The sequence below is a fragment of the Bidens hawaiensis genome, unplaced genomic scaffold, assembly GCF_021521415.1.
Source record: "Bidens hawaiensis isolate Kalapana, Puna unplaced genomic scaffold, B.hawaiensis_p1.1 tig00006484_1, whole genome shotgun sequence".
Classification (NCBI taxonomy): Eukaryota; Viridiplantae; Streptophyta; class Magnoliopsida; order Asterales; family Asteraceae; genus Bidens; species Bidens hawaiensis.
The window spans coordinates 546,478-571,011 of NW_027491435.1; the positions used below are offsets into that span (position 1 = coordinate 546,478).

General features: G+C 42.2%; 1 protein-coding gene across 3 annotated transcripts in view; it reads left to right on the plus strand.

The window, feature by feature from the left end:
- LOC143632600 (UDP-glucuronic acid decarboxylase 6-like) overlaps positions 1–22,984 on the plus strand; it is a 128,611-nt gene extending 105,627 nt beyond the window's left edge. The window contains exons 1-13 of one of the 3 annotated variants that reach the window (XM_077101075.1): positions 18,683–18,733; positions 19,387–19,497; positions 19,959–20,045; positions 20,186–20,273; positions 20,343–20,434; positions 20,530–20,594; positions 20,671–20,759; positions 20,845–20,922; positions 21,472–21,565; positions 21,637–21,703; positions 21,779–21,842; positions 22,544–22,584; positions 22,673–22,984. In XM_077101075.1, coding sequence (XP_076957190.1) covers positions 19,408–19,497; positions 19,959–20,045; positions 20,186–20,273; positions 20,343–20,434; positions 20,530–20,594; positions 20,671–20,759; positions 20,845–20,922; positions 21,472–21,565; positions 21,637–21,703; positions 21,779–21,842; positions 22,544–22,584; positions 22,673–22,867 — 1,050 coding nt within the window. In that variant the 5' untranslated portion in view covers positions 18,683–18,733; positions 19,387–19,407 and the 3' untranslated portion in view covers positions 22,868–22,984. Of the gene's footprint in view, positions 1–18,682; positions 18,734–18,990; positions 19,067–19,386; positions 19,498–19,958; positions 20,046–20,185; positions 20,274–20,342; positions 20,435–20,529; positions 20,595–20,670; positions 20,760–20,844; positions 20,923–21,471; positions 21,566–21,636; positions 21,704–21,778; positions 21,843–22,543; positions 22,585–22,672 lie in introns of those variants that run through there. The other 2 variants (XM_077101077.1, XM_077101076.1) reach the window with 2 other exon arrangements.
- Positions 22,985–24,534: the final 1,550 nt, after the last annotated feature.

The following is a 24,534-nucleotide window of genomic DNA, read 5'->3' on the forward strand; positions in this document are numbered from 1 at the left end:
AACACAATAACAATAATAAGTCATAACTCATATCATACGAATTAAATTATATTATAATTCATGTTTACAAAATTAGACACATTAAGTTGATTTTAGAATCAGTTACACATTAAAAATTGAATATTTAACAAATACCATAATTGCCCGAAATAAACATAGGAAACATATCAATATGATCAATATGAATCAATTAAATAAAATGGCCGATTCATGTTTACAAAATTATACAACTAAGTTGAATTTGAATTCAAATTGAAATCCGTAAAAAGTTGTTAACTTATAGTAATGATATGAATTAATAAAAATCAATTATTGTTAATGAAATTTGGAAACAATTACACATTAAACAATTTAAAATACTAAGAAATACCATAATTTATTAGGAAACATATCAATTAACAATTACACATTCAAAAGATAAGAAATACCATAATTTAAATTTGGAAACAATTAGACATTAAACATTACACATTAAACATAGGAAACATATCAATTAACATAAACAATTAAAAATTCAACATAATAACCTAAGAATGTCAAATACTAACCTAGGTTAATAATCTAAAATATAGGTTAAAAAAAATTACATTAAACATTAAACATTAACCATTAATCATAGGAAACATATCAATTAAACATTAAAGACAGAATTACAGATATTGTCCTTTATGTTTGCATCAAATTTCACTCAGTGTCCTTTATCTTTCAAATTGATATGTTTTATCCTTTACGTTTACGAATCTAACAACGCTTGTCCTTTAGCCCTAACCTGGTTAGTTTTTCTTGTTAAGTCAGGTCATGTGATATGCTCATGAGGGCAAATTGGTATTTTCACTTATTAAATTAAAAATATTTTAATAAATATATATCATATTAGTCCCCCCCCCCCTCTCTCTCTCTCACACACACACACACACATCGTTCATCACTAACCACCCTCACACAACAATATCCGGCAACCACCATCACTGATTATCAACACCACCACCATGTCTGTCACCACCATCGCCTATCATCACCACCACGCCATTTAAGTTTTCCCGATGTCGCCGCACCAGTCCATATCCAGTCCTAACCATACCTGATACTAAACATAGAATTAGTAAACTGAAGCATCAAAAACATAAATTTCCTTCTCCTCCTTCATTACTCCGAGACATTTGTAGTGAAACTGAGCGCAATTAATTGTTCGAAAGCACTCGAGTACGTTTTTCCGGCGAGACCCAACAGCGTCGATTAGAGCACAGGTCGAAGTAAGTTTTTTACCAATCGATACGTCTTTACATTCTGATGAAAAGCCCTATGTTTTTATTTGCATACTGTAAACCACGGGATCGAATTTTCAGTTTGAGATTCTAGGGTATGTAATGGGTTATAGAGGTTACAGGCCTCACCGTACTAGTAAGGTGGCGTGGTTGTGCTTCAGGGGTGGTTGTCGGAGGTTGATGGTGACAAGTGGTGGGTTGGTGGCGATGGTGGCCGCTGTGTACCAGAGACGAGAGAGAGAAGAATAAAAGAAAGAAAGAGATGTGTGTATATATACATATAAATGGATATTAAAATGTTTTTTAATTAAATGGGTAAAAGTACATATTTGCCCTCATGTGCAAGGCACATGACTTAAGTTAACAAGAAAATTTAACTGAGTTAGGGTTTAAGGATAAACACTGTTAGATTTGTAAACGTAGAGGATAAAATCCATCAATTTTAAAGATAAAGGACAATGAGTGAAATTTGGTACATACATAAAGGACAATTTCTGTAATTCTGTAAACATAGTAAGCTAAGAATGTAAAATAATAACCTAGGTTAATATGTAAATATAATACTAACCATCGATGTGAAGATACTAACCTAAGAATGTAAAATACTAACCATTGATGTGAAGATCAGATTAACAATCGTCATGGATCTTCTAAAATCGTTTCCCGGATGGAATCAAATCAATCGTTATTATCAAATAACGGACAGTTCGTTTTACCGTCGATGGCCAAATTTATAATCCGATATCCGGTGTTGGTTTTATATGAAGAACCTAATGAAATCATCATCCGTTTGATATCCAATAATGGCCGATTGAATGGAGGCTTTGGTTGATTAGGTTAAAAGGTTTAGTATGAAAGAGAGCGTGCATTGAATTGAAGATCAAAGAAAAGAAAATTGGAAACCGGGTTTTAGGTTAATGGTTAGTTGGTTACAATAACTATTTTAATTAAGTATTTTAATTATTAGTATTTTTGATTTATTTAATTGGTAAGAAAAATAGAGAAGTAGAAGTTATATTTGGAAATTAAGGAAATCGTCCAATAGAAAAGAGGTATGTGAAGGCAAACTAATTTGTTTTAATAGTATAGTAGGATAAAATGACACGTGTAATGAAAATTCTTATGAACTTACTATTTCTTAATTTAGTAATTTGATGAAATAACAACAATATTTGCATAGAAGTTCAAATTATCGGATACAATAGATGAAATAACAATTGAGATAATACTATCATATCACGCATCCACCCACCCACCCACCCATTTGGGACAACCCGTTTTGACCAAGATCAACAACCTCGATACTATCATATCACGCATCCACCCACCCACCCACCCACCCATCCATTTGGGACAACCCGTTTTGACCAAGATCAACAACCTCGATCATTATAAGGTTCTTTTTCATACTAGCTACAATTAAAAGATCCAACTCATATTCTCATTTTAAATAAAATGAAATGCTAAATATAAAAATCTATCAAATTATGCTTATGTGGGTAGACAACCAAAAGCAGTTGAACTGCCAGAGTAGACCATCGAGCATGAAAAAACACCTTTTTAAATTGTTGGAACGAAAGTAAATGTTAAGTGTTCTTGAGAGCTTACAAAGGTATCTCAAGGTTTTTTTTCTTGTGTCTCGTCAACCAAGGCTCACCTTGGTTTATATAGTGGATAAAATAAATGCTAACCAATCTTCGAAGGTAGCTAGCGTCACTGAAATTAAAACGAAAATAAATGACATTGGACGTCATCAATGTCATTACATTACAAAAAAATTAGCCTAAGGCAACCTTTATTTCACAAAAAAACGTAGATCGTCTTTAATCCACTTGTCGGGTTTAAGTTTTGACTACTTTAGCATGTTTAAACACTTAACTTTGAGCATCAATGTCTTATTCATGTTAGTTTCGTTAGAAAAATCGTTTTCCTATATTTATGAACTATAATACTTTCACAAAAATTCCAAAACACACAAATAACACTTGGACTTGACTGAAATTCAATCCAAACTCAAAAGAAGATGTTGGTTGTTGTCCTAAAGCTACATGAACAAATCCGTAGTGATTCGAACTCCATTCGAATAGTCTCCTTAACATGATATTACCATATCAACATATCAAGTTATCAACCCATGTAGTTCACTTTAAATAATAAATATACAATAAGTTTATTATTTTATCTTATCTTTTGACAATTTATCCATCCTTAAAATATCTTTGTCTCATCTTATAAAAATTTAGACAAACAAATAAAACCAGCAAGATAAAATTAAAATCACAAGAAGATAAGAGTTCCACGTAAGTCTGATTTGCAACAAACGTGTACCTGATTACTTCTTCTTCTTCTTCTTCTTCATCTTCTTCTTTGAAGAAACACTAAGGGACCCCGGACAGATTACGGATAATCTGGGGGTTAAGTAGATGTTTCCCACGAGGGTTAGGTCCGGCAAGATGGTTATTCTTCTGATGACCTGCAAAACAGACACCGTGAGCTCGTCACTGAGAAGGGGGGGGGGGGGTTCCTCCTTGTGACCACCCTCCGGCGTGAGAATCAGACTAGTTTGCTCTGAATATAAGTGTATATTGAGAGAGATTGCTAGAGAAGATAAGATACAAGATAATGATACCATTCCAAGGTGTTGGAGTATTTATAGCCGAAGGTAGGTTTCCAAGCAGGTACAACCAGCTGTATAATATTCCTTTTCTACCAACTGTGGGCTACGCACGTGCCATGCTGGTAGTTAGTGGGTTGGCAGCGGCTGATAGTGACATGGCCGGCTGTGTACTATTCCTTTTCCGCCGGCTGTGTACTATTCCTTTTCCGCCAACTGCAGGCTATGTACGTGCCACGACAAGGGTTGGTGAGTAGGCAGTGGCTGATAGTGACATTTTGTACTAGAGCGTGCTCCTCGTACTGTTGTCGGTGAGCTGTCACCCTGTGATTGGTTCATGGGCTGCTTTGGTCAGATCTTGTCTATTTTGTCCATACCTTGGCAGGTATAGTACAAAAGATCTTCCAGAAGCGTACGGACTGGCTCATTTGGGCGGGAGTATTCCCGCCTTGCTCATTCCTTCAGGTGACACTGAATTATTGAGTTAGTGCCTTGTGCGTGTAGCCTTGCTATTAGTGCGGGTAGCCTTCCCTGATGGCTTGTATCCGCAACTGCGGGAACAGGCGGGGTACTTCACCATTGGGAGGCTTTTCCTGTGGGAACAGCTGGCGTACTGCGCGTAAGGTCTTCATCTCTGAGCATGGTTGGTCCTGCGGAACCAGTTGGTCCTTGCGCAGACGTCCCTCTTCAAGGTGAGTCTTGCGGGTCCAACTGGGCTCTGCTGGGACCTACCTCTTCAAGTCCCCCAGTCCAATGTTCTTCTCATGAATTGTTAATAAGTGAGGTGAACTTTTGGACTTAAGCAAGGGGTTTTGAAAAGGGTTTTTAGTTTTAAGGTTTTCCGTGGGGATTCTTCCCGCGGTTTTCCTAATGTCACGCAGAATTTCCCACTTTTCTGCTTGATCTTTGGGTATGATGCGGGTAGGTGTGTAACCTCCTCGCAAGTCAGGAGCGTTGAGTTTCAGTTGTATATGTTCACGAGGTTTTGGTAGTTTGACATAGTGATCAATTATGTTTAAACAACCAATTCCATCTTGGAGCATCAAACAATCTAGTTCTCAATGTTCCCGCTATGCGGGGATGTTATATCCCTTTCCACAAGCATGGCCCAGAAGATCCTTCTTGGTTTCAATTCCCTGCGAGTACTAAGTATGTGAAGGGTTTCGCCTTGACACTGTACCCGCACTCGTCTTATAGTTACTTTACTTCCAAGGTATTCTTGGCTTCAATTCCCTACGGGTGCTAAGTATGTGAAGGGTTTTGCCTTGACACTGTACCCGCACCCGTCTTATAGTTACTTGGTTGCCAAGGTAAGGGGGTGTATTCCCTCTTATTTTTGAATCTTTTTGAGATTCGAAGAGTTGGTGAAAGGATAAGAATAGTCCAAACTGTTGAAGGGACGTTAGCGTCGTCCGACGGTTTCTTCTGACAGTTTCAGGACGTGCAGGAAGTTATGGTGACGTGACGGTATATGGTCATTCCAGACGCTTTTTAGGCGCGTGGGCGTGAGTTTTCGGGCGCGTGGGCGCGAATTTTACGGCACGCGTCCTTTCAACAGCTGTTGCCAGCTTGCTCTTTCCACGTGTCATAGTTTCATTGCACCTGCGCTCTCTCTCTCCTCCGCATTAAATTCATCGCATTCATTGCGATGAGTATATAAAGGGGGAGATGGTGCATCTTAATCCACACCTTCCCTTCACTCTTCTTCTAAATGATTTCCGGCGAATACTCTAACTTTTGTCGAGCATTCTCCTGAAATCGTTCCTTCTTTGCATCTAAAACATGTCTACTCATGATCTTGAGGCTACCGCCGAGGAGTCTGACGTGTATGCTGAGAACCCATCGTCCACTTCTGAAAAGGACGATAAGAGCACTGCTGGCGAGTGCCAGTGTGCTCTTCCCCTCGACCTCTATCAGTACATCGTCAGGAAGTTCATGCTCGAACCTTTCGAGCCTGAGTTTCCTGCGTCTCATCAGATGGTGTACGATGCCCCCAAAGGCAAGATAGGGGTATATGCTGCATTCTTCGTCTATGGGAATCTCAGGTTCCCATTGACGAAGTTTGTATACCGTGTTTTGGAGAGACACGGTGTGCACCTGACGGAGGTACAACCAATGGCGATCGCCAAGATCCGCCATTTTGAATGGGTGTGCCTTATTCTGGGTGTGGAGCCCCATGTCGACCGCCTGATGACCTTCTACTCCTGGAGGTGCATCCAAGGCTGGTACACCTTGGTCACCCGGATCAAGGGTTTGAAGATTTGTGCTACCGAGCGCAGTCTTCGGTCTTGGAAGCGGGAGTTCTTCTACATCTCTGTCCGTGTCGTCCCTATTGCGATGACATTCAAGAACGGGAGAGCACTCCCCAGCCTTCACGCCTACAACTACCAGGAGGCGGAATGGTTTGCCAAGATATCCCGGATCCAGACTCCGGTTTACCGCTTCGCTGAGTCTGGGATGGTGATGCTCGGTATGAGCCGGGTGTGGAAAGATGCCGGGGCGGAAGCGCCACAGATTCCCATCGTCCTCGAATACGGTTTGAACTCTATCCCTTACGGTATGCTTCATATTGTTTGCTAATTTAGGGTTTTTGTTCTAACCAGTTCTCTTTTTATTTTCAGAGGGAAACAACTTGCAGTCTCTTCTGCAGCCGCAGGAGAGCGGTGGTCCCGCTCGGTTGGGTACTCGTGCTCTTGACGAGAACGAGTTGCCCATCCTTGAGCAGACGACGGATCGGTTTGTGGAGGCCTACCCGCCAGGCCACGAGATACTGAGCGCCACGCGGCCAGGTAAAAGATTATTTAACCCTCGCCCTCTCAATGCTGAAACCTCTGCTGGAATTCCTCTAATTTTGTCTTCTGATGAGGAATCCGCAGATGGTCCTTTCTTCGCGAGGAAGAAGGCTGCTGGCGGGAAAGGCAAGGCGAAGGTTGCCTCCACTGCCGATCAGGGGAACCGGTCTGAGTCGGAGACCGAAAGTGAAGATGCGGCCGGGAACCCTGGTGGTGGTGAGACCACTGCTTCGGAGGTTGAGACAGCTGTCACCTCTGGGCAGCCTAGTACAACGACGGTGACCGGCGTGAAGAGGCCGGCTCCATCGGGTTCGTCCCCGCCTGTTCGCACCTTCAAGCTCAAGAGGACTCGTAAGTATAAACTTCATTTACTTTAACTTCATATCTTTCCGCCATTATATTTAAATATGTTGTCTTCATGCAGGCGTGGATGCAACCGCATTCCAGAGTGGAACGGGAAGGAGCAGCTCTGGACCCACGACGGTAGGTTTGGTCAACCTACCCGAGGCGATGACCCAGGCGGCTACGCCTGTTTGCAGTATTGGTTCAGTTGCTCATCCCGTTGAGGCAACTGTTCCAACTGTAACATCATCCCCGCCGGCTGTCAGTGCCATCTTCACGGAATCCTTCACTGAGCCGGAGGTGGTTTCTTCTGCGGGTTCTTCCGCGGCGACGGCCACGGTTGTGAGTTCACCTCCGGTGAGTTCACCTCCGTTGGTTTCTACCGCGGCGGCCTCCACCATGTCTCCTCCGGCGCCGGCGACCGCGGCCGGTCCTTCAGGTATGTTCGGGGTTGGGACGTCTAGCCAATCTTTGCCTCCTTCCCATCTCCTTGACCTTTTGGATGGATATCCCTTAGGTTCAGGTGATGGGTTTGGTGGCTATCGACCTGTTGTCGACCCTACAGGTGTGTGGGGTTATCTTGGCCTTATATCCCTTTTATCCTTTTTTTTATCTTTTCCTTACTGTTTTTTGTTTTGTACAGTGTCAGATTCCAATGAGGTGTATGTTCCACGGTGGAACATCCGCCGGGGAACAACCCTTCGGGCGGCTGTGGACTGCGTCGAGTGGGCGCGCCACGCCGCCCCGAGTGGTGCGCTGGGGGAAGCTATGTCAAGCTACCAGGAGGGTAGGCTGACGAACCAGCTTCGGATTCTCCTTGCCCGGATGCAGCCGCGCGTCGAGTTGCTTTGTCGTGAAAACGACAAGTTAAAGGCGGCGCGTATCCAAGAAGTAGCTCAGGCGCGGGCTATCCGGGAGGAGAACAGGAGACTCTCCGCCGTTGCTGCGGAGAAGGAAAAGGCCTTCAAGGCCCTCGAGGTTGAAGTTCAGGCCCGTATCGAGGCCCGTTCCAAGGCTACCCAAGCTGTTAACAGCTTCGGTTGGCTAAGGAAACTGCGCGAAACGCGACCGAGAGGGCCACCAAGGCTGAAGCTGTTGCTGAGCCTCTGCGCGCCGAGAATGAGGAGCTTAAAGCCAAACTAGAGAGGCTCCAGCAGGCTCATGATGCCTTGGCCATGGAAGACGCCAAGAAGCTCCAAGAGATCTTGGACCAGAGGGGCATGCTTGACCATACTGAGCGTAAGCTGAAGGGCGTTGAAGAGGCTGCATCTAAAGATGTGTTGCTTGCCAACCTTACTAAAAACGAAGCCGAACGCGCCCGAGATGAAGCTCAAGCTGCCCTTCAGGAGGCTCTGGTTACCAAGGAATGGCTTCTTCGAGAAGCGTTGTCTCAGGTATGCGCAGTTTCACAATTTCTTTACGCTTTTCCTTTGAAGAGTTTTTGATATACTTTTTTGTAGGTTGTGCATCGGGTTCTTACGAACACATCATACGACGATGCCATTAGCGCAGCCCTCAACGCTTCCCATGAGGATGGGGAAAAGGCTGGCTTCTTGCTTGGTCTAGGGTTTGTTGAGAAGGGCATCCCGCCTTCCAACTTCCCTCTATATGATGTGGATACTGAAGCTGCTTATGACCAAGCAGTGAACCAGTACGCTGCCTTCCCGCATCCGGTGGTGGAGAAGGTGAAGGAGATTACTGCTGCTGATGATGGGCTAGCTATCCTCAAGGCTTTCCTTGAACCGCCACACTCTACTGATGGTGCGGGTTCAAGTGGGAGTGGTCCTGAAGCTTGTATAGATTTATATTCTTGTACGCGGGTATGTGCCCAGCTATTCTTGTAATACTTGAATTTTTATGGAATATAAATCTTTTGTTAATGCCTTGCCTTGTAAACCTTATATGTTTTGCTCATGCATATTCTAGTTTAACTTGGCAATTTCCTAAGTACTTTGGATAAGTTAACCTTTCAACGTGGCAGATAATAGGTTAAAGTTCTGCTTCCTCTTTCGTGATTGTGCGGGTAAGACCGTCACTTTCACTTAGTAGGATGGCTAAACTTTACCTCTATCTGACCTGCGTGGAGGTTTTCCTCATCTTTTCCTTAGAAATTTTCTAAGTGTTTTGAATAAGTTAACCTTTCGACGCGCGGTTGTTAATAGGTTAATGTTTAGTTTCTTCTATCATGATTGTGCGGGTAGGACCGTCACTTTCATTTAGTGGGATGACCAAACTTCACCTATAACTGACCTGCGTGAAGGTTTTCCTTATCTTTTCCTTAGAAATTTTTACCGTTTTTTGTGTTTATGCGGGTTTTGCCGCCTTCCACACGCAACGACTTACTTCTTCCCATATTTATGCGGTGAATACCGGCATATCAGTGTGGGGAGTTCATAAGTATAAAGGTAAGGCTATCAACACAATGTGATAAAGGAGAATCATTTCCATTAGAAGTGGCTCTAGGCCTTTTCTTTACAAGTTTGGAATTGATCTACATGTAACATTTGCGTAATTGAGCTCCATTCTATGTTCTTGGAATGGGGGTGCCATCGAGCCTTTCGAGCCGGTATGCGCCCTTTCCCAAAACTTCTTTGATAATGTATGGCCCTTCCCAGACCGGGCCCAGCTTTCCTGGGCGCTCTTGGTTCGAAGCCTCGTTGTTACGCAATATGTAGTCTCCCACATTGAAGTTGCAGAGTTTTACCCGCGTGTTGTAGTACTTTTGCATTTGTCGCTTGTAATTCTCTTCACGCACTGCGGCTAAGTCTCTGCGTTCTTCGGTTAGCATAAGATCTAACCGTCTTTCCGCATCATTGTCTTCTTGCTGAATCAAGACCCTTGGTGAGGGTAGACCGATTTCGACCGGGACCATGGCTTCAGTGCCATAAGTGAGGCTGAACGGGGTTTCTCCCGTACTGGCCTTTTTCAGCGTTCTGTTTGCCCAAAGGACGTGTGGAACTTCGTCCACCCAGCCGGATCTGTGTTCCAAGAGTCTTTTCTTTATGCCGTCGACGATGCTCTTATTTGCTCTTTCCACCTCACCATTACCCTGCGGGTGCGCCACTGAGGTAAAGGTGTGGGTGATTTGAAGTTCTTCCAGCCACTTTTGTAGCTTCTTGTCAGCAAAGTTGGTGCCGTTATTGCTCACCAAAGTCCGTGGAAGTCCAAAACGACAAATAATAAATTCCCAAATAATTTTTTTGATATTTTTTGCGATTGTTTGGGCTAAGGGTTTTGCTTCTATCCACTTGGTGAAGTAGTCGATGGCTACCACTAGAAACTGAACGTTCCCTACTGCTGTGGGAAATGGGCCTGTCACATCGATGGCCCACTTCTGAAATGGCCATGAAGAGGTGACTGGAACAAGTTCATTCTTCGGGCGATGCGTGTTGGGTGCGTAGAGCTGGCAAGACTTACACTTTCTGATGTATGCCAGCTTATCCGTATGCATCCCCGGCCAAAAGTATCCCGCGTTGTTTAGCTTAGCTACAACAGCGCGTGGACCTGCGTGTACTCCACAGATGCCCTCGTGTACTTCCCATAAGAGGTAGCCGGCATCTTGGTTGTCCACGCATCTTAGGAGTGGATCAAGAAAGTTACGTCTGTAAAGGATGTCCTCTATGAGTTGATAGTTCAGTGCTTTACAGCGTATTTTTCTTGCCTGTGTTTTTGACTCTGGTAGTATACCCGCCGCAAGGTAATTTATTATGGGTGTCATCCACGTTTCTGTACCGGTTTGGATGACACAGATTTCCTTGTGCGGGACTGATGGTGCCCCAAGGAGTTCAATGCGGATGTCCTTTCCTAAGTGGGTGAAGGCTAACGATGCAAGCTTGCTTATCGCATCAGCAGATTTGTTTTCGCTACGCTTGACGTGTATGACTTTACAATCGTTAAACTCGCGCATAAGGGTTTTTGCTTGTGCGAGGTACATGGCCATTGTGTCGTTCACGGCCGTGTACGTCCCGTTTATTTGGTTGGCTACTAACATGGAATCCACGTGGGCTTCCAAGTTTTTCACTCCCATCTTACGCGCAATTCTCAGCCCGGCCAAGAATGCTTCATACTCCGCTTCGTTATTCGTACTTGGAAAATCCAGTCGAATAGCGTAAGTGTATTCCTGGCCTGCTGGGTTGGTTAGTTTCAACCCTGCGCCTGAACCCTCATTGCTGGCTGCTCCATCAGTGTAGAGTCGCCAGACATCATCGATGTCCTGTGCTGGGGAGGGTTGAGCCTCCTCCTGGCACTCTTTCTCCCGCGAAGCGGGGACTTCTGCAATAAAGTCGGCCAAGACCTGGCCTTTTATGGCTGGCCTCGGCTTGTACTTTATCGCGTATTCTCCCAATTCAATTGCCCATTTGGCTAGGCGTCCCGACAATTCGGGTTTGCCTAGAACGTTTGCAAGTTGAAGTTGGTGAGAACGGTGATTGGGTGACCTTGGAAATATCGTCTTAGCCTGCGTGAAGCCTGTACAAGTGCTAAGACTAATTTTTCAAGGGTAGAGTACCGGGTTTCTACGTCTGTTAGGACACGGCTAACATAGTAGATTGGCATCTGGATGCCTTTTCGCTCTACTAGCAGGACTGCCCCGGTTGCTCTATCTGTGGCGGAGAGGTATAGGATTAATTCCTCCCCCGCTTCTGGTGCCGTGAGCGTTGGGAGTTCGATCAAGCGTGACCGAATTTTCTGAAAAGCTGCTTCCGCTTCTGGTGTCCAGCGGAAGTGCGTTTTCTTTAAGCAGTTTCTCAATGTTGACACGAATGGAAACGACCTATCCGCATGGTTTGCCAAAAAGCGGTTAAGTGCGACTAGTCGTCCATTCAGTGTCTGAGCTTGCTTGATGGTAGTAGGTGATTCCATTTTGATAATGGCTTCGACCTTTTCAGGGTTCGCTCTGAAGCCATCATTAGTAACGATGACTCCTAAGAACTTCCCTTCTTCCATCCCAAAGGAACACTTGCTCGGATTGAGCTTCATGTTTATCTTCCTGAGCGTGTTGAAAGTTTCTTTGATGTCTTTCAACATCGCTTCTGGGTCAGGGCTTTTTGACGACCAAGTCATCCATGTAGACTTCCAAGTTCCTCCCAATTTGGGCATGGAACTCTTTGTCCATCAGGCGTTGGTATGTGGACCCGGCATTCTTAAGTCCGAATGGCATCATTTGATAACAAAATGTGCCATCGGGCGTCCGAAAAGCGGTTTTGTCCTGATCGTCAACGGCCATGTGAATTTGATGGTGTCCCTTATACGCATCAAGGAAGCATTTAAGGTGAAACGGTGCTAACGAATCTACCTTAAGATCAATTTCGGGTAACGGGTAACAATCTTTGGGGCATGCTTTGTTTAAGTCTTTGAAATCTATGCACATGCGCCATTATTTGTTAGACTTCGATACCATAACGGGATTTGCAACTGTAAGGCCCCGAGCCCGGTAGCCCTACTTTAGCGTCGGATTTACTCATAAACACAGTCCTTCAAATCAGAGTTTATTAAAACTTTTCGCGGAATATAAAACATCAATCATTTGTTACAAAACATTAAATCTTTTCTTTGATACCATAACACAAAACTTTATATTCAAAACATCTTACTTCTTTCTTCAGATGCCAGCCGTTCAATCCATGCCATGCGTCATCCTCTTGCTAGCTCTGTAATCGGCTCACCTGCGTGCATACTAAAAGTCAGCTACGCTGAGTGAGTTCTAGTTAATCAGGCAACATACAATCTATTCCCATATATTACTTCCCGTATCCGAAGACACATATTACTACCTTAACCTTGTATAAATATCCATAGGAGGATCGTCACGTAATATCTATTAAAAGAACCATTACCATTACCCTACCATATATAATTTCCATAGGAGGAACACTATACTATCCATAGAAGGAACACTTTACTATCCATAAAAGGAACACTATACCTTCCATAAAAGGAACACTATACCTTCCATAAAAGGAACACTATACTTTATTATTTAATATCCATGTAAGGAGCTAGTCACTTCCCTTGACGATGCGTGCAATATCCGAAGATCGTTCACGTACCGTCAGGCAATCAATCGTATCGATCACATATACCATACACGGCATACACATAAAATTATATCCTTTCGTTCATACTTTCTTACTTTCTTTTGTATTATCTTACTTTCATATCTTACGTTATAAAGAGCATTACGCCCTACATTCCTCGAGTATTACTAAGGCTCGGTACCCTCTTCGTAACCATACAACCATACGTTATCATTTCTTTCTTCTATTATCTCTATCATGTTCATACACATAAACATACATAACATACTTACCTTATTCTTAGCGCTGCAACCTGACAGTACGTGCAATATCCGAAGATCGTTCACGTACCATCAAGCAATCATTCATATATTTCACATTATCCATATAAGGCATACACTTATCTCTTAGGATAAGTGTATTAACAAACATATTGAGTATGCACACAGCCCCGAAAACGTAACACATAAATGGGGCTAGAAACTCACCTGAACACGGTTACGTTCACCGTTAATCGTAATTCCTTTCTTCAGTTGTGCACGGCTGACTGTATAACAAGTATACGTATCAATTAACTATCACTTCTCATAATGTATGTCTATCTTTATATGACCCACAACGAACGGGGGTCCGGGGGCAGCGCCCCTGGCAGCGGGGTCTAGGGGCGGCAGCCCCTAGCAGGGTCCAAGGGGCAGAGCCCCTGGCTGGGGTCGAGCTGCCAGGTCAGCTTGGAAAAATTTTATTTCCATTAACTGTCTTAACACATTTTTCATTAGATTTTTAGTTTACTTCCTAATCGAACTTGGCTTTAGGCGAAGTTAAACCTTAGGCGAACTTAGCTTTAGGCGAAGTTAAACCTTAGGCGAACTTAGCTTTAGGCGAAGTTAAACCTTAGGCGAACTTAGCTTTAGGCGAAGTTGTCATCAGGCGAACTTGGCTTTAGGCGAAGTTGTCATCAGGCGAACTTGGCCTCAGGCGAAGTTGTCATCAGGCGAACTTAGCTTGCAGGCGAAGTTCATCAGGCGAACTTAGCTTGCAGGCGAAGTTCATCGCTTTGAAGGCGAAGTTGCCCAGATGCAGGCGAAGTTGCCCAGACAGCCGCTGTTCGGTTTCTTTCCAGCATTTTGAGCGATTTTAACACCCTTGCTATGGTTCAATATCACCCACTACGCTTCCCGACCATTTTCGGTCGCTTATACACTAAAAAAGCTTGGATCTTTAAACTTCAAAGATCAAGAATCATACCTTTTTGGGCTTGTTTGGATCTCGTTTACTTGCTAGTACACTAATCGCTCTCTCTCGGACCTGCCCGACTCTTCCCTTGGCTCGGCCGGTTCCGGCGGCGGTATGCGTGTGGTGTGTGTGTGTGTGTTTTGGGGTGTTAGGGAGTTTGGTGAAAATGAAGATATTTTGGGGTTTAGAGGATATTTATATCCCTGAAATCCCATGGACCTAAGGCCCATTCTCATTTAACCCATCTCTATTAATCCAAATCCATAACCCACGTCCAATACCCAACGCTAGCCCGACCCATACCAACTCCTATTCTATTATCTATTTCCAGATAACCCGAGTAAACTTTCCCTCTATTATTAAGTAATATAATTAATATTATCTTTGTCCATCAGGCGTTGGTATATGGACCCGGCATTCTTAAGTCCGAATGGCATCATTTGATAACAAAATGTGCCATCGAGCGTCCGAAAAGCGGTTTTGTCCTGATCGTCAACGGCCATGTGAATTTGATGGTATCCCTTATACGCATCAAGGAAGCATTTAAGGCGAAACGGTGCTAACGAATCTACCTTAAGATCAATTTCGGGTAACGGGTAACAATCTTTGGGGTATGTTTGTTTAAGTCTTTGAAATCTATGCACATGCGCCATTATTTGTTAGACTTTGGTACCATAACGGGATTTGCAACCCATGTTTGATATCTGCTAACGCGTACGATGCCCGCGTCAAGGAGTTCCTTAACTTGGGTTCTACACGCGTTAGCTTGTTCCGCCCCCATTACTCTGCGCTTTTGTATGACTGGCGTAAAAGTCGGGTCACACTTGAGCTTATGCTCTGCCTTACTTCGAGGTACACCAGTCATGTCAGCTGGTGTCCACGCGAAGATGTCAGCATTTTTCTGTAGTAAGCGTTTGAGTAAGGTGCGCGTAGGATTAGTGACTGTTGGGCCAATGGTAACGGCCTGGTCAAGGTATTTGCCATTGAGGGCCCATTTTTCTGGTTCGGTGATGGTTGGTTTAGCCATCTTTGGTTTGGGTTTAGATGCGACAGATGCGATGCATACCTGGGGAATACCGGTGATTCGCTACACCCTCAGCTGTTGGCCATCCCATCATGCCGTGGACTGAAGATACCACGGCATTGAATCTTGCCATCCCGTCTCTCCCGAAGAGAATGTCGTATGTGTGGTGTGGCTTCCTCATCACGACAAAGTCCACGTCTTCTGTGCGGGAGTGTTTCCCGTCTGTGAGAATGACGGGGAAAGATAGGATACTCAGGGGGGTGTTTGTGCTGCCGTCGAACCCTATCGAGACGTAGACCGTTTCCAGGAGTTCCTTGTCTTCGTCGTCTAGCTTGTCGAAGAACTGCCTGTACATAACCGTTGACGAGGCGCCGTTGTCAGCAAGAGTGCGGGAAGTGATGTAGTCCCCAGCTGGCTTTTGATGACGATAGGGCCTTCTTTGCTGGGTCCTCCTGGCACTCGCGAGAAGCGCACCTCAGCTTCCTTCCACGCGCATGGTTCTGTCATTCGTCTTTTTCTTCCTCTGATGTTACTATGAACCATGTGGATGCTGATGTCAACGGGCTTTCGTCCGTTGCCTTTGTATCGGTTATCATTCCTCCCTCCATTCTTGATTGATGCCACAAGGTGTGTAAGTCTTCCATCCTTAACGAATGTTTCAACAATATCTTTCAAGGATGTACACTCCTCAGTGTTGTGACCCTTTGTCCCGTGGAAGTCACAGGATTTGCTCTGATCCGCATTAGGTCGCTGCCGGATCATTGGAGCTTTCGGCCATGGGAGTTTTTCGGTGGCAAATATCTCCGTGACGCTTTTGGTGAGTGGCGTCCACCGGTGTTTTCGGCTTGATGGGTGCGTGTTATCCCTTCCGCCTACTAGAGGGCGAGAGCTGGATGAGGTGTCAAAGTTTACCCTTGACTGCCAAATACCTAGCTTCCTCTTTTTGTTTTGCCGGGCGGTCCGAACGTTGTTTTCTCTAGTCCTCTGCGTGTAGAGGTGTGTATTCTGGGGAAGATCCCTACCCAGTTGCTTCTCCGTTTTGGCAAAGCGCTTGGCCGCCGTCATGATGGCATCCCATGTGGATGGCATGCTGTCCTTACCCGTCAACGTGCGGATAAGCTCTGGGTATTCGGCGCCCTGGATGAAAGCGGCGCGAACAAGATCTTCGCTTATGGTGCCCAGACTCAGCTTTTTGGAGTTGAAGCGAGTGATGAAGTCTAGTAAAGATTCATCTTCCTCTCTAACGCAGTTGAGGATCGTCCACTGCTCTTTAGTATATTTCCACTGTTGACTGAAGTGTTGGCTGAACTTGTGTTGAAAGTCCGCCCAATCATAGATGTGGTGGACCGGTAAACGATCAAACCATGCCCTGGCCGCTCCAACCAGCGTCATCTGGAACATATAACACCACGTGGGTTCCGTCCAGTTGCTGACGGTTGCCCCCGCTATGAATCTGTTCAAGTGATCGTCTGGGTCGGATATACCGTCATAAGTGCCTATGTTGGACATTTGTTTGGCACTCTTCGGGGCGATTGCTTCCGCAATGTCCCTTGCAAACTTGGATGTTCCCGCATTTGCAACAGTTGGTCTAAAGGTTTTGGAGAAGTCACGTGGGTTTCCACCCGCGTTTTTTGGTTTGAAGGTTTCTCCAAAATTCCTTCTCGGTTGGAAGTCCGTTTCCTTACGCTTCCCTTTCGCCCTATGGCGAGGGTTTGCGTCACTGTCGGACTCCTCCCAATCATCGTCCAAGTACTCGCACTCATTGCTCATGTTGAGCTGTTGTCGAGTGCTTCCGAATTCGTCAGCCTGTTGGAGTGAACGTAAGCGTTCATCCAACTCAGCTTGGAATTCCTTTTGACGTGCTTCCGCCCACGCTTTAACTTGATCAAGTGTTTGGCGGGGGAGCCTCGTCTGTTGTCTTTCCACCTGGGTATCAATGAATCCCAGGGGATGATTGTTTACTGCACTTGCCCTGGCTTGGGTAACCGGGGTAGTGTTCGTAAAATTTACTTCACTTGCCCCGGCTTGAGTAACCGGGGTAGTGTTCGTAAAATTTGTGTACTCGCCGGTGTTCCTCCCAGTAGCTGGGGTTGTGATTACTGGGGTTTCTTGGTCACTCGCTGGCCTCGGGACCGGAGTAACGTTAACCATCTTTCCAGAAGTTTTGGAAAAAACTAAAAAAGAAATAGTTCTAGCTTTTATGCACGGATGGCGCCAATGAAGAAACACTAAGGGACCCCGGACAGATTACGGATAATCTGGGGGTTAAGTAGATGTTTCCCACGAGGGTTAGGTCCGGCAAGATGGTTATTCTTCTAATGACCTGCAAAACAGACACCGTGAGCTCGTCACTGAGAAGGGGGGGGGTTCCTCCTTGTGACCACCCTCCTGCGTGAGAATCAGACTAGATTGCTCTGAATATAAGTGTATATTGAGAGAGATTGCTAGAGAAGATAAGATACAAGATAATGATACCGTTCCAAGGTGTTGGAGTATTTATAGCCGAAGGTAGGTTTCCAAGCAGGTACAGCCAGTTGTATAATATTCCTTTTCTACCAACTGTGGGCTACGCACGTGCCATGCTGGTAGTTGGTGGGTAGGCAGCGGCTGATAGTGACATAGCCGGCTGTGTACTATTCCTTTTCCGCCGGCTGTGTACTATTCCTTTTCCACCAACTGCAGGCTATGTACGTGCCACGACAAGGGTTGGTGAGTAGGCAGCGGCTGATAGTGACATTTTGTACTAGAGCGTGCTCCTTGTACTGTTGTCGGTGAGCTGTCACCCTGTGATTGGTTCATGGGCTGCTTTGGTCAGATCTTGTCTATTTTGTCCATACCTTGGCAGGTATAGTACAAAAGATCTTCCAGAAGCGTACGGACTGGCTCATTTGGGCGGGAGTATTCCCTCCTTGCTCATTCCTTCATGTGACACTGAATTATTGAGTTAGTGCCTTGTGCGTGTAGCCTTGCTATTAGTGCGGGTAGCCTTCCCTGATGGCTTGTATCCGCAACTGCGGGAACAGGCGGGGTACTTCACCATTGGGAGGCTTTTCCTGTGGGAACAGCTGGCGTACTGCGCGTAAGGTCTTCATCTCTGAGCATGGTTGGTCCTGCGGAACCAGTTGGTCCTTGCGCAGACGTCCCTCTTCAAGGTGAGTCTTGCGGGTCCAAGTGGGCTCTGCCGGGACCTGCCTCTTCTTTCTTATTCTTCACCATTTCACAATCCTCTGATCCTTAACAAATACGTGACGTGACAATCCCTGACGTGGCAGATATATTTTACATCCAACCCAATCAACGTCTCTCCTTTCACCTCTACCGTACACCATCACGTACCCAATAACTCCCCACCCCGATCTACATTTCACCAAATGCATGTGTATATAAACTCGAATAACATCTCACAATTTTTATAACAAAATCAGCATTTTTATTTATAAATATTTCATGTAAGTTTATGAATTAGTTATGAGATATTTATATATTTATTGTACTTTAATTTTGATTTATTATTTAGTGATTAATAATCAGATTCAGATCTGTGAAATGTTTGGTGTGAATGATGAGTTTGTTACAATTTAGCTGTCGTTGATCTATTATTTTTGCGTGATTTTGAAGATTTATTATTATTTAGTTGGTAGCATAATTTAATAATAATAATAATAATAATAGTAATAGTAATGTTGCTTGATCGGCTATTTAATTGCGAGTTGTAGCGTGTTAATGTTCATCATCATACTGTTGTTGCTCAAAGGCTTAGGGTTTTAGTTCCAGTTGAAGAGGTAATTAGCTAATTTCAATTGACGATTTGATGTTAGTTTGATTTCTGTTGAATTCTTTGGATTTTGTGTTGATAGCATAAGTTGCTCGATCGGCTATTTAATTGCGAGTTGTAGCGGTTTAATGTTCAAAGGCTTAGGGTTTTAGTTTTTGAAGAACTGGTTAGGTAATATGAATCAGAGAGTTAATTGATCTTCCAAGTTAGTTTGATTTGTGTGGATTTTGTGTTTATGTAGTTCGAATGTCGGATTTTGTGTTGACGTAGTTTGAATGATTTTGATTTGGAGAATGTGTTAATTGGTTGTGAATTTGTTGGATATAGTGAACAAGTGATTTGAAGAGTATGGCTACTCAAGGTACTACTGGAGCAAATGGTGCTATTACTAAACCGCCTCCGAATCCGTCGCCTTTGCGTACTGCTAAGTTTTTTCAGGTATACTGTTGAAATTGTTTGAAAATTGAGATCAGTCTTGTTGTTTTATTATTCTATTACTGTTTAATTTAGTACTAGACATGGTTTAAAAGCGAGAAGGCGCACAGTGCCTAAAACCGAAGCGCAAAAGTACGCGCTTTTCGTAGCCGAAATTTCTATGTCATAGGTTTTTAGCATGCCCTACCAAAAATTTAGCCATAAATAAGCATTATATATGACTTAATATTTAAATGACCTAAAAAGCATGTTGTACAACATTTTGATGCATAAAAACTAACCGTGTACGAAACGGGTGCCTCAGGCCGCTTTTTTGTCTAAAAGTTGTGTCTCACCTGCGCTTTTTTAACTTTGGTCGCCTTGAATAGCCAAAAGCAACTAGGGTTGCGCCTTAGGTCGCCTCCCGCCTCAGGCACAATTTTTTACACCAAGGTTCTAAGAGGAATTTTGTATGATGTTTATAGGCAAACATGAGGATACTAGTTACTGGAGGAGCTGGTTTCATTGGCTCTCATTTAGTGGACAGATTGATGGAAAATGAAAAGAACGAGGTACACGTTTTATTTTAAGTGTTAATTGAGTTAATTTTGTTTTGTTATTTGAAGGATGCATTTGAGGTCAAGATGATATATATATATATATATAATGATATTGTACCTGTGTTTTTAAGGCGTCTTGATATTACGTGTAGGTGGTGGTTGTAGATAATTTCTTCACAGGATCAAAAGACAATCTAAAACAGTGGATTGGTCATCCAAGATTTGAGCTTATTCGTCATGGTAACTATTTCTTATGTTCTTGCAAGCTTAAGAGTCATTTTGTGTAGACTTCATTTATTTTCTTTGCAGATGTCACCGAGACATTGTTGGTTGAAGTGGATCAAATCTACCATCTTGCTTGTCCTGCTTCCCCAATTTTCTACAAATACAATCCTGTCAAGGTAATCAAGACCTAAATTCAGTTATTATTGTTCTATTATTTTCTGTATTTAATCTTGTTTCATCTTTGTTCATTATATCTATTGATATCAAACAGACAATCAAGACAAATGTGATTGGAACTTTGAACATGTTGGGACTTGCGAAGCGCGTTGGAGCAAGGTCTGGAAATTTATTTTTTTTCTAATCTAAATTGTTGCAATATTCTTAACTTAATTAACTGTTTGTATATTTTTAGAATTCTGTTGACTTCAACTTCAGAGGTTTATGGAGACCCTCTTGTGCATCCTCAGGATGAGAGCTATTGGGGAAATGTCAACCCTATTGGTATTGCCCTTAGACCACATGTTTTGTTTATTATTGTAGTTAAGCCTATAGAGTATTTTCTAAATAGCATTTGTGTAAATTGCAGGAGTTAGGAGTTGTTATGATGAAGGAAAACGAGTAGCTGAGACATTGATGTTTGACTATCACAGACAGCATGGGATAGGTGAATGGCGTCTCACTCGTTATACACAAAACATATTATACATTTAGGCTTGTAGATGGACTGAACGAACATGAACAGAGCATGTTCAGGTTCCTTCGTTTCTGTAACCGAACTAACGATCGAATATGAACAATTAAATGAACGTGTTCATGTATGTTCACTCGTTAACGGTATAAAAGAATGTTCATGGATAAAACGAATGAAAATAACTGAACATAAATGAACAAACTCAACTGAGCTAAAACCAATTAAAGGTAAATGTGAATAACAATGTGTTTGGCCTAATAGTTATTGAAACTAGACTAGATTGTAATGGACCTAAAAATTTTAAATGAATATGTTAATGAACATAAACAAATGCAAAGTAGCGAATGTGACATGTGTTCATGTTCATTCGTTTAGCTAAATGAACACAGTTTTTTTTTTCCTTCGTTTATTACATAAACGAACGAGCCACCGAATGGTTTACCGAGCGTTTGGTTTGTTTACAGGCCTAGATACATTAGATATATAAAACCATTATTTAGCTAATCATGTTTTCTTTAACAGAAATCCGAATTGCTAGAATCTTTAATACGTATGGACCGCGAATGAACATCGATGATGGTCGTGTGGTCAGCAATTTCATAGCTCAAGCTATCCGGTATACAATAATTTTCATTTATATATATTTAATTATGACTCAATTGATTACTTATGACGGGCCTAATGCAGCAACGAGCCTTTGACTGTTCAATCACCTGGAACTCAGACTCGAAGCTTTTGTTACGTCTCCGACATGGTAAGACCAAAATTCTTAAATATATTGTACATTGGTTACATTCAATTTATTTAGTTTGTGTGTTTTGTTTATTAGGTTGATGGGCTTATTCGACTTATGGAAGGAAACAATACAGGCCCGATTAACCTTGGAAATCCAGGTCAGCATTACTATAGGCATATATACATTTAAGTAAATTACACTTTTAGTCTTTTGGAGTTTTAGGTATATATTAACTTGCATGTTGTGTTGTTAAACTAAGGTAATAACAAAATGTCTTTTATTTAAAAGTTTGTAACACATCACGTGATTTCCACTAACTAGTGTTAGAAAAGGAAGAAAGAAAAGAGAAAACGATAAGTAAAGTATTGTGAAAGTCACAAATTTAGTTCTTTAGGTGTAAGGGAAAAATAGTCATCTTGTAAAAAGGTTACAGAGCTTTTCAAACCAGTCAGTGGGACGGACGTAATGCGTTACAACTTTTTAAATAAAGGATTTTTTTTTCTAAGTACCTTGGTTCAAGGACACAACCTGCATGCAGATGTTATTAATATTTAATTTATTTTATTACTTATAATATGTACCATTGATATATTTGTACCTTAGATAAAAAGACAAAAATGATTCTTTATTTAACAGAAATATTTAATAAAGTCAAAAACTTGGAGTCGATACGGACAAAAATGAAACTAATGGACTAAATAAGCCAAAAAAAACTATTGGACTAAAACGGTGGTTTCAAACCACAGGGACTAAAACTGTACTTAACTCTTTTTAATATGCAAATTTGTATTACTGGTTTTCAGTAAAGTTGTATTGGAATATTGGATGACTGATTGTATGTTTTTTTTCTCCAATCAGGTGAATTCACCATGCTTGAACTTGCAGAGAATGTGAAAGAGGTAAGTTTTAAAGTTTATTTTATTCTTTTTTTGTGAAATTACTCAAACGCCCTTGAGTTTGGTGATTAATATGAGTATGATTTTGCAGCTGATAAACCCGGAAGTGAAAATAATACATGTGGAAAACACACCCGACGATCCTCGTCAAAGAAAGCCGGTGATAACAAAGGCAAAGGAGGTTCTTGATTGGGAGCCAACTATTAAATTACGTGACGGACTGCCACGTATGGAGGAGGACTTTCGCAAGAGGCTTGGAATACCAAGGACTTCTGCAAATGTCTAAAGGCCCTCGTTCGGTTTCCTGATTTTGTTTGCTGGTTTCTTTTCTGGGAAATGAATGTTATGTCCTGGTTTGTTGTGTTATCATATATGAGGTTATATGTTGAAAGGATTTGGTTATGGTGGTTTGCTTTAGCATATTGAAAGTTATAACGTTTACGGTTTACCATATTTACAATATATAAATTAGTCTTATCAATTTTACTTTTTCTTATTACATTGTTGACCTGCAAATTGTTGCATTATATAAAAGACTTTTATACTTTGTTAATTATATAAAGAATTAACTCATACCAATTATTCATAAAAAAAGCTCAAAATAATGTACTTCTGTTTCTTTAAACTGTTCATGTTAAAACTTCAACACGTTCTAAAGATTTTCCTTACACAGGGTTAATTACACAAATAGTCCTTGTGGTCAGTCCTTAGCCTAAATAGAAAGAGTATAAACAAACGACAATGTCCCGAGTCGTACTTTTGAGATTTGAGGTTAAAAAGTTGCAGGTTACGTTCTAACACAAACTTTCGTTACAAATATGGTTAAATTAGTATGAATTTGACTTTTTTTTGTCCTACGTAGTTTTTGACTTTTGTAGAAAATTTAGGTTTATAATCTTATCTTGACTAGAATACAAAAACAAAAATTCAGCCTTTTGTATGATTACAACTTGTATGTACATAAAGCTATTATGATAAGAGTAATAATATTATTATTACAATGTAATCAAGTACAAAAATGTTTGCAATTTTTATGATATGGTACAAAACAGAATAGAGAATGAGGATATTGCGATAAAAAAGTATGGAAAAATGGTCTTTGAAAAGAAAAAAAAAAGTTCACCTCAGAAATTACTCGATTAATACTTAAGTGAACCACCAAAAACTAGATTAATACCATACACAGTTATCAATCCCATATCCACTTTATCTAGACTTCATGTGATGATTGTCTCCGCCCAACCTAATTTTTTAATAAATAAACTAATTTTATCTCTCTTCCACATTCGAATGGTTCCGTATAGAGGTATAGGTACAATCGAAACATGATGCTTTGTTGGGTTGGGTCAAAACTCAAAACCCGCACCCGAGTGTTTTTTTTATTAAAATTGTTTTGAAGCTGGGTTGCTTTGTTGGGCCGCTCATCCATGAGTCCAGATCCCGTTACCAATTAAGTATGCTTAGACTCTGGAGCCCAACAAATTCTACTAAGCATGAGAATAATCAGAATGAAATTACATGAAGCCCGGTATGCTCTAACTAAACTGGAGCCCAACAAATTCTCTAAAAACCATATTAGATCTATGGATAAATAAACAATAAATTATGTTATTATGAAAAGTTATTACTTTAAAATTTCGATAATTGGTGGAATATGTATTTGATAAAATTCTTAGTTTTTATCAAGTAGTTAGAGTTAGTATCATTCTCGATCTAGTGATAGAAGACTTGGGGGTTCTTTAATGGAGAATCAAGTTTGATTTCAACTAGTATCACTTTGGATGGATATTGGCAATGAAGGATTTGAGCTAGGCCTCATGCAAGGGTTGTCAGTTTGAACCCCAAGCCTACCCCAGTTTTCATCCTACCGTGTGTTACGCTAAAGTTATGCTCTTGTGGGGGGCACGGGGACGGCATGGGACGGAAACGCCGGGGAAATGCTGGGAAACGTTT